The 17,398-nt window shown below is 39.0% G+C and overlaps 1 protein-coding gene across 8 annotated transcripts in view; it reads right to left on the bottom strand.

Annotated features, from left to right (window-relative positions):
* Positions 1-17,398, bottom strand: part of ADAMTSL3 (ADAMTS like 3) — a 181,045-nt gene that overhangs the window by 150,515 nt on the left and 13,132 nt on the right. For all 8 annotated transcript variants that reach the window (XR_005258135.1, XM_038147068.1, XM_038147065.1 and 5 more), the window contains exon 3: positions 121-240. Coding sequence is in view for 7 of the 8 variants with exons in the window: in XM_038147068.1 (XP_038002996.1) it covers positions 121-240 (120 nt within the window). In the remaining variant the exon portion in view is untranslated. The remainder of the gene's footprint in view (positions 1-120; positions 241-17,398) is intronic.

Below are 17,398 nucleotides of genomic sequence, written 5' to 3'. Positions count from 1 at the left end.
TGTGCCTTCACATCAAAAAGATAAGACACACTCTCCACCTTAATCTGTTCCATAGTAATCTTTGTCTCAGAGTTACATGAATCAATCAACCTCTATAATTTTCCCACATGGCTCACTGACCTGGTCATCATAACGGTAAGTGAGGAACTGCTCCCCCGTGGTATCCTCAAGAAAACTCCCCTGTGGAGAAAGTGCAAACTCAGGCAAGAAGTATGCACCTTGGGACTGCTCTGCTCTTGTCTGTAAGAAAATCAGAAAGGGTCACATTACACCTACTACAAACACAAGTAGCTTTTTTTAAAAACTCTACATATAATTACAAAATCTAGACATGAACTTCTGGAGGGGAAAAAAAAAAGTGTTGTGTTTTAAGGCATGGTATTTCTGGGTGGATATTTTGCTGTGATGGAGACGTGCTAAATACCTACAGAGGTTCAGACCAAAACAAGATGCCTCAATTGCAGAATAACCTACTAAACCAAAGGAGACCATCTCTGGCTTATCAAACATCACTGCTCAAAGACATTCAAAAAGCAATGTTACACTTTCTTTTTCTACATACACTTCACTACAGAAGTAGCTGCTGCAGGTAACAGGCTTTTGGTTAAATGCAAAATATTTATTTTTACAGGAAGAAACAAAGACAGAATCATAGACTAACTCAGCTTAGAAAATCTTGAGGGCTTATCTTAGAGAATATCTTGAGGGCTCATCTAATCCAAAAGGAAGCCATTACACTGAATTATTTTCCTATTTTGCAGGAAGATATTACTGCAAAGAAGAAATAGGAATGACTGGAGTGAACACAGGCAGTGCTCCATATTAGTTCAGGATGCTATTCACAACTGGGGAAGAGCATTTGAGAACTGGCTGGGAAAGAAAACAAGGGCTCATTTCAAGCTACAGAGGAATTAATTCTGTCAGAATCATAGCTGGTACCTCCAGCTGGGCTGTCTGACACCTGGGCCCTGATTAGAGAAACAGCTTTTGCTTGGAGGAGCTGTGCCTGGTCAGCCATCACAGCACACCTGAGGCATGCTCAACACACCCAGCCCGTGCTGGGCCAACAGCATCTCCCTGCACTGGAGGTCTCAAGCAACCCAGATTTGCAGCAAATTTTATTCACAGACTCTTCTGCCCTTATTCTTCCTGCATTTAACACTGCCCTGAAAAGCCAACTGGTTTGTATACTAGAGAAAATAAGCAATCATCTTTTGAATGCAGAATATTGAGTCCAGCTGTGTAGCGAGGAGAGGGCAAGGAGATGAGCATTCCCATCCAAAAGGTTGAAACCTTTCAGGGAAGAAAAAAAGGCCTGAAATGTGCAAGTTACTGCTGGACATTTACCAATGAATAAACTTAATAAATAGGGGTGTAATTAAACTGTATATTTTGACATTTACACAGCAATTTCACCTGAAAGCTGGCAGTTGCCATCATCCAGTTTCTAGACTCTTGGCTAGAACTGTACCAAATATAGGTGCCAGCTAACTAGATATTTCTAAAGCAATCAACATAATTTAAAGCAGTTTGTGGTGGAAAAGGAAGGTAAGACCTACTGCACTTTCTCTCTTGCAGTAAGTTCACATTCTGAAGCTCACAAGTTATCTCATAAAAAGCAGATGGCATGTCATTTGCAGGATGGTCTGGAGAAGCTTACAGGGCCTTTGCTTACTCTGTTGAGAGCTGTCAGCATCTCAGACTGCAAGCCCCATCAGTCATGACAGCATCAGATTAACATACTTGGTTTAAATCAAGCAGTCTTCATATAAACTAGAAATAGCTTGCAAAGGACATGTCTAGACTAGGGTAAAGGTCATATTTCAGCATGCAAGACTGAACGAGATTGTAAGGAGGATTTTTTCATCAAGCCTACATAAGAGTAATTCATATTCACACTGCATTATCCTTACATTTTTATAAAGCTTATTGCAGCAGAGATCTCCCTTCTACACTTTAGCCAACTGCCCCTATTTATGCATAATTAAGTAATAAAATATGGAGAACAAATCTACATTTGGTAAAACCAGTTTCCCCATAAGGCCACCAAAAGAGGTCTGCAGTGCTGCTTCCTGCTGAATCCGAGCTGGCTGCAGCTGATGCAGGCCTTGACATGAGAAGCACAACCCAGACATGAAAGGGGCTGACATAATCTGGCATCCTTCCCCACTGGTTTCACTGGGCTATCGATAGATCCGATGTGAGGGAATATGGCAGTGATGTAATCCTATGATTTCAGCACAAGGCTAATGGATGAGAGATATGCATTCTAAACCTCAAGTGGCCTGGGTTAAAGTACTTGTCGTTTCTACCTCAGTTTTGCCAGGTGGAAAACAATTACAACACCTGCTGACCTATCTTAATGGTGCATTGTTAAGTTTAGTTTATATTTGTAGAATACTTTGGAAAAGAATCCTGTTAAGTGCTAGTGATTATTAACAATATTTTTTGGAAGATTTTTCTAATTTACAGGCAGAAGAGAATCAAAATTACCCCACCATACTTCTTAGCTAATTGCATATATCACACTGTTGCCTAATCTCTCATAAACAAATTTGTCAGTAGGATACATAGCAATAAACTTGTTTGCATTTCTCGTCTTTGTAGTTCAAACATTTAAAATATTAAGTCTTTGGACATTAATCAGTATTATGCTTTGAATATAAAACATGCCAATATTTGAAGCTGAAATAGCAATTTGAAAAACATAACAAGGAAAAACTAGGGGTTTCTAACACACATTCCATTTTCTTGTGAAAAGCTCATGAACAGCTAGGCACTTGAGGAGCAGAGGAATGCTTGCAAGATTCAGGCAAGCAAAATCTGGCTTCCAAGCATGGAAAAATTCAGTGTAAAATGTGTATATTTTATAAGGTTACACAGGAGGTTACAGTGGAAACTGATTGTCAGCTGCAGCAATAGGTACTGCTACCTGTCTGGTATAAGTCAAGTAAGAAAGAATATAGCCAAGGAATTAATTAAAAACAAAACAAAAAAAAAAATCACTAAGAGCACACTATCAGCTGTCATGGCAAACTGATGTTGAAACCAATTACCTGCATCGGATAAACAACCCAAACTGAAAAATTAATTTTTAAAACAACAAATCTTCAAATGTTCAAAGAACTCTTTTGTACCCACTCACCAAAGCAACAGAAAAACATTTTTACCACCTAGATGCAGGCACCTCCACATAAGCTGCATGTTCCCAGTGTAACTTCATTCTATTTTGTGCTCAGTACAATATAAGAATGTTTCCACTTAGTCCATTTTATTCCCCACTGAGGAATCCACCAATGCTCCTTATGAGGCTTTTATACTTCTATGGGCACTTTGGCTTAAACATAATTCAAATTTCAACAGTCTGTGGGTTTATAATATATTTGAGATCATCTCTGAATGACTTAGCTAATCTGATATAAATTCATGTTTTAAAGTAAAGACTATAAGTGCAAGTTTCAGAAAACAATTACATTTCATGCTAGTGTTTTAGATCTGTTTAATGGCCAGTTTAATCTCAATAGCTTTAAATTAAACGTGTCAAGCTGCAAGTACACTTAAGATTTAAAGCAGGCATTTTAAACCAGCTTTTATGATCTTAAGCATATGAAGACAGTAGAAGGTGATAATGTAGCCAAAGCAGATAATACTAATCACTACATAAAATTCACTGACATTAATATATCATGTAGCAGGAAAGTATATATTACCTACTGACAAAAAAATAAATATAAAAATTGCAAACAGATCAGGGTTTGAAAATCTTCCCTAGTCAATTAGGACATGTAACTTATTAGTCAGAAATTGAAGAAACAAGGCCTTCCATGCTACATCTTTCTAGCTATGTGATCAAGGAGAACTATCCTGATCAGCAGAAGGGGCAAGTGTGAAAGGCACTGGGTTTATTCAAGCCTTTATTATGCTGGAGCCCAGCTTTGATGTCAGGCTGTGATTGCTTCCTCACTCACCACTCCCCACCTGAGTGCTGAAAGACCAAATTACTCTTCCACTTTCAATTGCACAAGACACAAAGAATTGCCTGTATCCAAGCTCTGGTTTTTAGATCTCCTTCCACCAAGAGCTGCATGTTGTCTCTCCTGCTGCCCTGTTTCCTTGCTCTGTAGAACACGGATTAGAATCTGCTGGAGTTGAGGATGTGATTTTATTTTATGATTGAGAGTCAGAGGAATGGTCACTGAGTGCTTCCCAGCCAGTGCTGCCATTAGCAAGGAGCAAGGCTGGGAAGGACTGAGCTCCCACACACAGCTGAGCTTCTCCCAGTCACTGAGCAGGAGGAGCTGCTGGGGCACAACTTCTGGTTTGTTTGACCCAAAAAGAATCCCTCTGGCACATTCTGAAACCACCACACAATGCAAAGTGCTTTAACTGCTCTTTATTTCCCTAATACCCAGGATTCATGTTAGCTATTTTCATCCAGCTTACTTCAAATTATCAAATCACTAAACTGTAGAGTTTTCCATTACTGAAAAATATAAATATTAATCATTGGTCATTCCTTTCAAGTTAGAGAGTAACGATTTCATCCAAGGATTTAAACTGCTATTGTAATTTCAGATAAATTAAAAAATCTGGTTTAGTCTACAGTTCTTGGAGATAATTTGATACTAAGGCCAAGACAAAGCTCAACCAAACCTCATAATAGCATGCTACTATTCTACTTAATTACAGCCACGAGGAGACTTGAAAGTGATTGTTCCATATTTACATGTAGACAGCAGCAGCTTTAGAAAGAGAGCTTTCTAATAAATCTGAGCTGTGGAGGAAAATGAGAAAACAGGTGTAATATCTCAAAGAAGTTACTTGAACATAATTAGAAATGAAACAATATTTCAGATACAGAGGAATTTTTAATTTTTGACTTTCTTGGCACCAAGAACCACATAGAGAGAAAAGTAAGAACTCTTCCTATTGTGTACACTTAAATACATATAAACATTACCTAGACTTAAATCAGTCATTCCCTAATTAGGCCTGTGTCCTTGCTAAAGTTGGGAGCATAATGAGAGCAAACTGATGTAATGCAGAGGAAAGCTTAAAAATTATCTATTTCAAATGCTGAAAATGACAAATACCATGTTCTTCCTGAAATTGCCTCAATATCTTACTTTTTAAAAGAAACACAGACAAATGATAAAAGGTCCAATCAACACAAGCTTTACAGTTGTGCACAATTGCCCTACCCTGTCCAAAGTAAATTCTGTAAAGAAAAGAGAAATACAGTAAAGGCAGTTTGCTTTCCACAGTTTTGTGGCTCTTTTATTAGTTCTTGTTGGAAGCGGAAAATGGGCAGCATTCATTTCCAAAATCATTGTTTTAGGGGGAAAAAAAAGATGAGAAAAGCAAAATGAAAGAAACTATCTGCATTCTTAATGACTTGTAAATACATGTTTGTCAGATTAATATGCACAGCAAGTCCAATCATATACCAAAATGTGTGTATTCCCATTTAATTCAAGTTAAATATGTGTCTCCTGAGCTGCTGCAGCATTTGATTTACGCCCTAGGGAAGTAATATACCAGCTAAGTAGCAGTTTAGTTTAATGGATTTTCAAGGACTCCAATACAAAAATGTTAGATAGAGAATAGCAGTCCAGCTTCATCACAACATGAAAAAGTGTATTTCCAGATAAACAATGTCACACTAACAGCTCAGAATTTCAGCTATCTCCAGAGCAAGCAATCCTGATGAATAAATATCTAGTAAGAGTCAGATTAGCTTTTGTCATGGCCAAGATCTACAGAAACAGCTTCCTAATGCTAGGCACTCTGAAACATTTAAAGACCCTGCAAGGGAACCGAGTTTCCACAGAAGCTGCCAGCGGCTCAGCATTTCTGCAGACCAGGCCAATTATTTAATTATTAATATTAAACTAAGAGGCCAGCATTTCAAATCAGAATTAAAGTATAAATGTCATTTCTCCTAGAAAAAATCAAAGAGGACTTGGCTGAACTGAAGTCAAGCACTTCTTCATAGAAGAATCCTGAAAGAAAACTTGGCTGTCAGATTTCATCAGGGCAGTCACAACTGAGACAATCTGAAACACTGAGTCAAAAGCTCTGCTGGGGACTGAACTAGAGTGGGAGATTCAGGAATTGTTCTTCCATGTTTATTCTGTATTAGTTAAAAGCAGACTTAAGACGCATCTGCTTTAAGCCCAGATCTAATGATTTTTCCTCTCATCTTTCATTCTAGGCCTGCTTGATCACAAAGAAATAAAACAAGCTTGGAAAAATGTGCCCCTGAGTTAAAGATAAGCAAAAGACAATTCTTAAATATTTTGGATAAGCCACCATTTTTCCAACACAGTAAAATACTGCCAGCAAACAACTTAGAAACTGATAGTTCAGCTATCGTTTGAAGTGTCTATCACTGAAAACTGAACCTAAGTTGTAACTATAATCATTTTCACAGCTGCAAGAAAGCAACTGCCTACATCATCTCTGCTGCTCAAACCATCCCGCACCCATTCAAGCCCTCAGAGCCATTCCAGTGACTGGAATGTGTTTAAGATCACGTCACCAGAGCAAAAGTGCTCAGCCTAAACCTCTCTTTAGGCCCTCAGTTTGTATGACTTTAGGCCAACACTGAAACAGGAAGAACAATGGAGAGCATTTAGTTTTTTAATTAAAATCCCGTCTTTCAGCCTTTTCAAAAGGACATTTCTACCACCATTTTTCTTGATTAAATGTAAATACATTTTCTTTGGCATAGCTTGGGCTGCAGACTGAGATCAACACATTCTGAAATCTTTTTCTGCACCCTCTAAAATTTATACTAGTGATTAAGCTTTTGGATATTTATCAACAATTACTTATGTTTTCTCTTGCTATTGTCTGGCTAAAAGATTAAACATTTCACTGAAAGGCTGCAGCAGTATTTAGCCAAAACTTCATTTACTTTCAAAACCCAGCTTAAATATCGACTTCTCTTCATATTTCTAAAAGAAATATTTCTAAAAGAAATATGAACCCTGAAATTTTCCTACTTCCAGTGAAGCTTCTTCTAAACCTCTGTGTTAGGCAGACTCTGCCTGCTTTCCAAAGAATTGATCGGATGTGCCTAAAATTTGCTCTAAAAAGAGCAGCACCAGCAGACTGAAGCTGCTCCCAGTGATATCAGTGGCAAAGTTCCCAGGGAGCCTCTCACAGAACCAGGGCCCAAATCCAGCTGCAGCAGGACAGCATCCCTTGCAACATAACATCTGTAGGTCTGTGAGCAGCACTGCTGGCTCAATTGTCTCTAGTTTTGTATAAATAAGAGCCAAGGGGTGAAATTCAGCACCCAGAGAAGATAACCCCCGAGCAATTCACTTCCAATTCTTGTCAGAAAGTTAGTGACTGTGGATCAGATCCTGCTTTCAAAACATGCAATACCCAATTATTTCCCCAAGTCTTTAGCTTAGCCTTGGGGAGTGGGGAAGGGGCACAGCTATGCTTAGATCCAAGAGAAAAGCAATTTTATAGCAACTAGATAAAACAATCTACACTGGTGAGTGAAGATTCTACCTGCGTGTTCCCCAAAGCTTGTGCTTTGAGGGCATGGAAGTGGTTGGGGGATATTTTCAGCCTCTTTTGTCTAAGACTGAATCCCCTTTATCAACTCTGCTCTGTGATGAAACAGTGCAAGAAGGAATACCTGCAAATGAGACAGAAAATAGTATTTCACTTAAACCCCTTTTAAAAATCTTGCAAGACAGACATAAGTGACTGAAGCCTAAAAAGATATTTTTATCACCTCTTTCACCATATGTTCCATTATTCCAGACAAAAACTTTTTATTCCTTATTTAGTAACCTAGTAATCAGTAAAATTCTTGTCATAAAGTCCATTCAGTATTATTGGAGCATATTCTCATGAAACTCTACCTTTTATTCACTGACAGTTTCTAAAGGTTCTCATGATCCTCACAGAAAAAATACATTACAAAAGTACTATGAGCATTCTAGCAAAGAAGGTGGGATAATCTGTAATATTATTTTAAAGTTTCATGTTGCAGTTTAACCTCACAGGCAGCTAAACACCACACACTGACCCCTCACAGCAGGATGGGGGAAAGAATCAGGAAAAAGGTAAAACACTTGGCCTGAGATAAAGACAGTTTAACAGGACAAAACAAACAAAAATAAAAACCCCAACCAATAATAATGATGATTAAAAAATGTACAAAGCAAGGGATGCCCAGTGCAACTGCTCTGTATTTGCTGACTGATGCCCAGTCAGTGCCTGAGCATCAGCCACCCACCCCTGGCCCATTTTCCTCAGTTTTATTTTCAGCATGGGATATCCCAGTGGCCACTTGGACTCACCTGTCCTGGCTGTGCCCCCTCCCAATTTCTTGTGCAGCCTCCTGGCTGGTAGGACAGTGCAAGAAGATGGAAAGTCCTCAACTTAGTGAAAGCACTGCTCAGCAGCAACCAAAACACCATTCTTCTCATCCTAAATCCATAGTACAGCAGTACACCATCTACCAGGTGGAAAATTACCTCCATGCAGCCAAATCCAGGACATTTTGTTAGTGTCCTTTATCACAAGCACCATATGTGAGGGATTTTTATTGTTAAACTGACCAGCTGCTGACAACTGCACCCTTTTGCAGGAAACTGACAGCCCTGCTTGTCTGAGATCCCAGTTACAAGCTGGAGGAGACTGGGAGCATAATCTTTGAGGAACTGCAGATTTCTTCACAAAAGGCAAGGAAAAAGAATAGTTTAAGGCTATGTAGGATTGCTGTCAGAAGCAGCTGGATTATAAAGCTCAACAAATCAACACATGCACTGAATGAAGATTCACACTGCTTAAGGAGCAAAGGAAAAAACAAAACTAAATGAGAAAGGATACTAAAACTAAATGAGAGAGGGTCATTTCTTTATGGGTGGAAGAAGCCACCTTCACGGTGGGCCATGCAGGGCCAAGACACACTATGCATTAACAGAGACCTCAGGATTATTCCATTACACAAAATATTGATGAATAAAGGCCTCATGAGAAGAAGCAGCTGTAGAAGCCTAATCCTTTCCCAGTGAGATAAACAGCACCCAATTGGCTTGCAAGACCAAGATTACCCTTTTCTAATAAATTCCTTCCTCCTCATTGCCTTTCCCAGTATCCAGACTGGATAACTACTCTAATAATGCTGAAGAGATGTTAAAAGAAAGGTGTGAATGCTCCCAGGCAACCAAAAGTTGCAGTTTAACAAAAATCCTCCTAAAAACTAACATAAAGCAAAAATTCTGGGCAGGCGAAACTTCATGGCACCATTTTGTTAACAATTCTGCACAGACCTTGTGAAATGCCTCTTTGTTTTCACCTGGCCACAGTGACATGCCCACACTGGTATGGCAGCAGGATTCAGGATTTAAGGAAAAATACCTTCCACTACATATGACCGACTTCATCCGGGTCTCAACATCCCAAGGAAGCCAATACAGGTGGTAGCAATTTGTATATTTATATGTGAGCAAAATGGCACCTAGGACACTGTGAGGTAGAGCAAAAGAGTGTTTGCTACCACCAGAAAAACAGGATAAGGGTGAGGGAAGCAAGACTTCCCACAATACTTAGCTCCCACACAGTATATTATACAGAACTAAAAAATACATTTAATTCTTACCTACTCCAGTATTATTGTACTATTCATGAAGACATACTGTGTGACTCAAAGTTGTCAATATCCTCATTTACAATGGCTGCTCTCAGGAGAGTCTGGGACTTCTGACTCAGATTTTCCCAATTCTTTTTAATTTAAATTATAACCTTAATGTTATTAATGTTATGTTATGTTAGTATGATTATTTATATTTAATTTCCTTTTGAGTTTTTTCTTTAATAGTGATATAATTTGAACTGACACAGTAACACGCTTTTCATATACTTCAGTTGAAATTGTGCCTAAGGGCAGTGAAATTCTCATCCATAAGCTGTGTGAAGAAAAAAACTCTGGCACTCAGAAGCCAAACACCTGCTAGAAGTAGTGGCCGATCCAGATTTTTAAGAGAATTCCTGTTGCATAATGAAAACACAAAGAAGGGAAATGTGTGGGGTGATGGAATGGTATTAAAACCACAGTACTTAGGGGGGAAAAAAAAGAATCCTAAGCCACTATACACTTCAGAGCTAAATGCTGAAGATTTTGGCATTAAAGCTGTTCATGGGTGCAATTAAAACCAGAGACTTTTGTCATGAGAGGAAACCTGAGCAGTGACTGTCATATGTTGCAGGGCACTGCCATGCCTTTCACTGCTCATGGCAGAGTTTTCTCCCTGCCCTCAATCTCTGTACGTCTGCTTCTGATTCAGGTGGCAGGGACAAATTGGCAAGTATTCAGCCCCCAGAAAAGGCTGCTCTAGCATTAGTATTTTTTTTACTGCATGCTGTTTATACAATGTTGTCATCAGCAACAGTGTGGTGTTTATCATGAACTAAACAGGTAGATGAAATGATGGAATTGCTCTGCTACTTTAAATTGCTACAAATTCTCATAATAGAAATTGACCTGGAAACAGGCAAACTCTCAGCCACCAAAAACTGGAATAATTTCTCAGCATGAAAATACACCTTTTGCACTTCTCTAAGATCAAATAGCCCAAAAAACAAGTAGGAGAAGCCAAAGGGCTTGCAACTAATCAACTTGGACAGATCAGGAAGAGAGAAAGCTTCTGATAATCAATATCTACCATCAAAAAGCTTCTAAATGACTGAAGAGTCCTGTGGGTGCCACAGGAGAGCTTGGGCTAACACTGCTCTTCATCCAGCTCTCTCAGCAGAGCACCAGGAGCACCTGCTACCATCTTATCAACATTTCTTTAAAGAGGGGCTGCAGAGGGGGTGTATCCCCAAAATTCTACTTACAAAGACAGACCACCCTGAATAAGAGTGTGAATATTCAAAGTGGTTCTCCTCCCTGTTAGCTCTAGCTGAGGAATCCTCTCTCACCTGGAAGAAACCAGACTGCAGAGAAATACCCCAGCCAGATGTTCACTCCCAGGCTCACTTAGGATTTCCAACAGCTCAGCACACAAATGCATTTAACATATGGTGAGGAAAATGTGATTTTTCCACTGTTAGTTTTCCACTACTTCTGATAATTTTAGAGATATTAACCCAGTTCTTTGTCTACTCTTCTTTCTCCATTGCAATGAGTCCCTTTGCAGGGTTTATGGACTGAGCAGCCTTGCACATTGAGTTGGTCAGGCACATTTTCACAATAAGGAAGCAGTTAAATGGTCATGGTTCTGCTGCAGGAATGTTGGTTTAAGGCTATTAATAAGGCACATGAGGTGAATGCCTTTCAGCCAAGCACCCTCCACGTGTGCACACCTGTTTCAGCACGATTTTAAAAAGAAATTCCCAATAGAAACTGTTCATAGCACACAGTTTCTAAGTCTTGAATACATTTCTGCAAATACTCTAAAGGTTTTAAGCTTTTTGTGCTTTACTGGTGTCAGGAATTCTGCTACACCAACCATGAGGCAAAGCACGCTACTTCATAGTAAACTGTTTTTCCCTAAGAAATTACTTTTGTCTTACCATTTGTCTGCCACTTTGACATTATTGACAGCGACTTCCAGCATCATCACTCCCACCTGATGTGCTACTGCTGAAATGGCTTCCCAGACTGAGGCCCACTGTTCAAACACTGCAACTCACTTCTCCAGGAGCTCTAATTTAGCTACATTTAAATCTCAGCTTAACTATTCCTTCAGTCCAGTGATGCCAGTCTTGATGTTTATGATCCATCCATTTTTCAGCTTCCTCTCGCTTTTTGCAAGGGAGAAGGGGTGGTTGTTCAAGTTGTTCAAGTATATTTCATCTTCCTCTCTTGCCAGTGAAAGCATCTCAAGCAGAGCAAAGTTTTAACTGTGTGTTGTACTGAGCCTAACACACTGAGCAGCATTAGAAGTTAAATGCTAACTAGAAAAAGGTTCAATAGCAGAACAAAAAACAAATAATGCAACTGTGTAAGAGGACAAACCATTAGTCTGAAGACTATTCTCTTCCTGGTCACAACTCATTTAACAGCACTGACTGACAGCATTTCACATGTAGGCTCACTAATAAGCCACTACTAAGATTACTCTGCTTTAGCAGCAAACCCCAGAGCAATTAAAAGCTCACATGACAGGCACTGCAGGCATCTGTTCACTGACAACTGTTAAGACTAATGGTCATTAGTTTAATGACTCATTTTTATTCTTCTCTACAATGTGTACAGTAACGCTGGAGGACTGATACAGTGAAGGGGAAAGGGCTCTGACAGAGGTGAGAAAAGATAAACACAGGCCCTGCTGCTGGAAAGAATGAAATAAATCCTCTGAATGAAGCAGAATAGCTGAAATGTTAAAAGACACAGCTGAGCAAGTCAGACATAAAATGAAAATAGAAACTGCTAATTCAGAACAGGGTGCCTGCTCTAATCAGGATAGTTTCAACACTACAACTTTATCACCCGTCTTCCATGTCCAGCAAAGAAATTGTGTTAAGCAATTTTAAAATGATCCAGGTGATTACAGAAAGGCAGTCAATGAACAAATGAAAGATGAAAAATGGACAGCACTTTAGAACATCTGTAATTCAAAGGCAAGCCATTGTCGAGAATTTTGGAATTTAAAAATGTATGATACCCTATTAAATGCTCTGCATTTTCTTTAAGTATTTTAAGCACCAAGTGTCTTCCTTGTGACTGATCCCACTATACAGTAATTTTAGCCTTCTAATGGTCAATATTTCAAACTCAACAAGTAGCAAGTAGAAGTGAGTGGAAGAGTTATCACAGAAGGAACACAGAAAGATGGGCCCTGTGATTGTATTCCTGCTCACTCATCTTGTATTCTCATTCGAGCAGCTGAGTGAATTCCTTCTCTCTGTGTGCACTGCTCTGGGAACTTGGCCCCCAGGTCCACAACACAGGATTTGCCAATACATACCACCTGCACTCGGAGGGAACGGAAGACCTTCCTGTGGAGGAATATCTTCCCATCCTGTGTGGGTGTACAGAAGCAGATGTGGATGTACAATGGATAGTTCCCAGGACAGATGAACTGAGACATGTCATAAGTCATGCACTGCTTTCCAATTATGATTGTCTTTCTACAGGAAATTTAACAGAATAATTTTACTCCGGAATGTCACTCTGGAGTTTATGATGGCATAGCAGATACATAGTAGGATAAATGGTCATTTCCTTCTCTTTACCAGTAGTTTGAAGAAGGTAACTGGAGGAAGTGATAACTTTTCAGCAGGTACCAAGTTACTGGCATTTCACTGAACCTATCAGCAGCTGAAACTTAGAGATCCACAACTGGATGCAAAGCACAGACTGTAGTTAAGCTACTGAAAAACCTCCTGATTGAACAGTGAAGGCTGTGGAGGGACTGACTCTTACTGTTGCTGTTGGTACAATCAAATCTCTTAACACATTTACCTTACATGTAAAATGAGTAATCGGCTCTAAGTGCCATGGACATCCTTTAAAGACCACTCACTCAGCCTCTCCTGCTCCAGCCAAGTGGAAAACATCACTGTTTTGCTCAGAAGTAGGATGACTACTAAGGAAAAACTTTTCAAAAGCAGCTTTTACATACTGAATTCTAAAAGAGTACATGTCATCTTGGGTTTTCCCCTTGACCTTGTCTTTTGAAAAACTGTCATGCCTCTTGTAGAACATGGGATACTCTGCTCACTACTTTTAAAACCAGCAAGGGCCAGGGGAGATGTGGAGTCCACAGTACTTGCCTCATGTCTAACCAGTGGTACAAGATCATCTACTCTTGTATATCTAGCAGCTGCTCTTTTACCACTACCATTTGCACTTAAGGTTAGACAGATTTCTTGACAGAATAGTTTAATTTTAAAGATTTACAGAGGGGCACTATTCCTACAGAATATTTTTCAGCTACTCCTGAGCACTTTTGGAAGGATCTGTGGCAATAACCTCCCCTGAATTTTCTTATCCACAGTCAGCTCTTAGTTTGCCAGTACAAGCTAATGTGAGCTCGGAGGCCAACCCTAACAGCTCAGTATCTAAAGCTTTAGCATGGTTCCAGATTCTCATATGTTTGTCTTTAGCATTCTAAGACTTTTCAAAATACAGACAGAATCCAAGAACAATGGACTGTGCAAAGGGAGGGAAATAAATTCATCTGCCCTTTTATTTAATTTCAGAAGACTCCTTTTGCCCTATACATCTATAACTTCTCAGACTAAAGACAACCACGGCACTAGAAGCTACTGAAGCTGGAACCTTCACAATCTGGTGAACTTGCAGTGGTGTGAAATACTGTAACCTTACTGATTCAGTTGATCTATTCTTATCCTGCATCATTATACATTTCTTCACATTCCTTCCTTCACTGCTTTGCAAATTGAAAACAATAAGTCTCACTCTTATTAAGCCATGCTGGAGTTGTCTGTGGCAGTATTCCTATTTTCATTTGCACATTTTACAGTCCTGGTTTCCTCTGCACCCTACACACAGTAAAATGCTTTTACAGGAAGCCTAAACAGCAACCATTTTAAATAACAAGATCCAAATATAAATCTTAACCTGTGCATTTCTCTGCAAGATTGGCTGTACTTGGACTTATCAGTCCAGAACATCTCTATTTCAGAGCCCTGTTCTTTTGGCCAAGATAGATGCTCTTTTATCATGATTATAGTGAAAAAAGCCAAATTGCTGGCCTGACTCAGGCTGTAATTATTCTGTGTCTTTATACAACCTTTTTATAGTTTCTGGTGGAAAGGCTGAAGGAAATCCTACACATGGCAGAAGGTCTAAAATTTTTCACTCTCTTGCAGAAAACCCTTCAAAAAACAACTGAATGAGACTTATCCCTTTCCTATATGATTTTTCATTCTTTGAGTTAAGGTAGTGCTAGCAGTGATTTCCCACATTTTTTGTTGCTCCAGCTTTAATAACAAAGGTACTGACTGCAAATTGTTTTACTAAAAAATACAACCAATTTTTTTAAAAAAAACCCAACCTGATTACCTACTTACATAAAACCCTCAAAGAAGCAGCTACACACTTTAAAAGTGTGGGACAATGATTACATCTCCAGTTCAAAAAGTTTTAGGCCAAGAAGATTTAATATGATCTCTAAAACTCAAAATAGCCCAGAACTCTTCATTTCTCCCATTTACAAACACCGAGTCATTCCAAATTACCTAAAAGTCATAAGAATCCAAACCAATACCTATTCTAAATCAATGTGTCCTCTACTGCTACTTCCTGGGAGGCTGGGGGCCAAAGACATGTAGGAAAGGGAGGGTCTCCCTGACAGTTCTTTACATCTTAAAAAATCTAGTAACATTATAGGAAACCTTGTGCTTAAATCCTCAAGTCTACTGTGAGTGGACAAATAGAAAATCAGGGCACCCCACTTAAATAATCCACCTATTGCTACTAATTATATTTTTCTCTCATGTAGATGAAAAACAGCCAATTTGTACTATTTTCAGAATAATATTCAGGGAACAGAGGAAGTTATGTACAGCACATTTTAAACAAAGTCAAAATACAGAAATCAAATTCAACTTCAGTTGAGGAAAGTTTTAAAGAAATTAAAGTTAATAGAATAAACCCTCCTCTGTAAATCTCTCCTTATAATTTCCTTCAGTTAAAGATAACAGCATATTGGATTTAAGTCCATACATAACATATCACACATGCTTTTTTTTTTTTTTACAGAGGATCTATTCATAGCAGCTTGTATTTGCAACATGTGCAGCAAATTATACTATTAAATACTTAATCCCAATAAAGTTTAAATTTCACCCCTAACAATAAAGCTCGTACAGTTCTTGCTCTACTTGAAATCAGATTCTAGAAATAAACAATAATAGTCATAGGTAGGTATCATGGCAATTAATAATTGAACATTTGAGATATATTTGAAATACAGTTGGTTACGTGGAAATGTTCTGCCAAATATTAAGACTAATATTAAGACTAATCTTGAATTTTTTGCAGTTGACAAATAAAAAATGTAGAGCAAACTTTACCCAGATATAGGAAAATATCAGCTGGGTGAGAGCCCTGCAACTCAGCTTACATGCCTCTGAAAACCAGGAGCTCTCAGCGCCTTTCTGAGCAGCCAGGACTGAGCCCGCTGAGACCCTCTGCACCTCCAGAGCCTTGGGGAAGAGCTGAGTACCTCACCAACCCTCACAAACCCCAAAGGGAACAAGCCCTTCTGTACAGAGGTACTGGCAGCTCACAGAAACTGCACTGCTAGGGCAGCTGTCCAAAAAGAGCAATAGCCACAGGTGAGCTACACCAGCATCTTAAAAGCTGAACAGATCAAGCATCGGTGAAGAGAACTGGACAAATTTCAACACAAATACCTGCACAGAGTAATGAGTTGCTAAAAGCAAGACCCACTAGAATCAAGAATGTCCCCAGAAATCCAAGTTTTATTTCTACTCAGGTGCTCCATACATTATTTCTGACCTATCTGGTGTTAATTATGCAGCTCTGAACAGGATTTGTTTTTCCATAAGCTACTTTATTAAAAGAGTCAATTCCAACACAAAATCATGCAAGCAGGCCTCTATTTTACAATACCTATCATGCCACTGCAAGTATTCAGGTATTCAGCCTAGCAAAATACATCACCCTTCAACACAAAGCACCATTCCCCATTTTTCTCACCCCATATTCTTATTCAGCTGTGCAAAAAGCTCTGATTGTGTCTAATTTCTCAACTAAAAATAATGCTGGGGTAAATCATTGTTTTATGCAGCAGCGCTGTAACTTACATGTAGGGAAGAGTCCATCAGGAACCTGCAGCTTTCTAACACTTAATTCAGACTAAAATTCAGCTAACGACAAATCTCAGTTTGCCTGAGTCTTTGATAGTGCAATCACATGGGCTACACATGCATGTATTTCCATATAGCATATACATAGGAACAAAACTTAAAATTTCAGCAGTGAATTGAGATATTGCACACCTGAAGCAGAGAGTTGTATTTTTCTAGGGTTGTTACATGCTCCTCATGAAAAAAACATGCTAGGTTTTCTCTGCAGGCAAAGGAGCAGGCTCTTTGACAGGTACTCAGTGCTTTTGATTTCACCTAAAGATGCAGATGTAACTTCTCAGAATATAGATGTCTAACTCTTTCAAATCCATCTATCCCAGACACTGAAAAAAGAATTGTGTCCTTCATTACAAGAACAGGTTAATGAAACTGGATCTGTCTCCTATCAGCTGGGAGAATCCCATTATTGAAGTCAGTAAACTGCTTTGGTAACATGGAATAAATTCATGAAGGTGTTCAGAGCAGTCTGACTTTGGGAAGAGCTGGGGAAGAACTAGCAGGTGCAAGGATGTTGCACTTAAAAAAACTCTTTCTCAGGAGACTGGATAGAGTTGATGAC

The sequence above is a fragment of the Motacilla alba genome, chromosome 10, assembly GCF_015832195.1.
Source record: "Motacilla alba alba isolate MOTALB_02 chromosome 10, Motacilla_alba_V1.0_pri, whole genome shotgun sequence".
NCBI lineage: Eukaryota > Metazoa > Chordata > Aves > Passeriformes > Motacillidae > Motacilla > Motacilla alba.
Note: the sequence above shows the minus strand (reverse complement) of the source record. Positions and strands in the feature narration are given on the sequence as shown.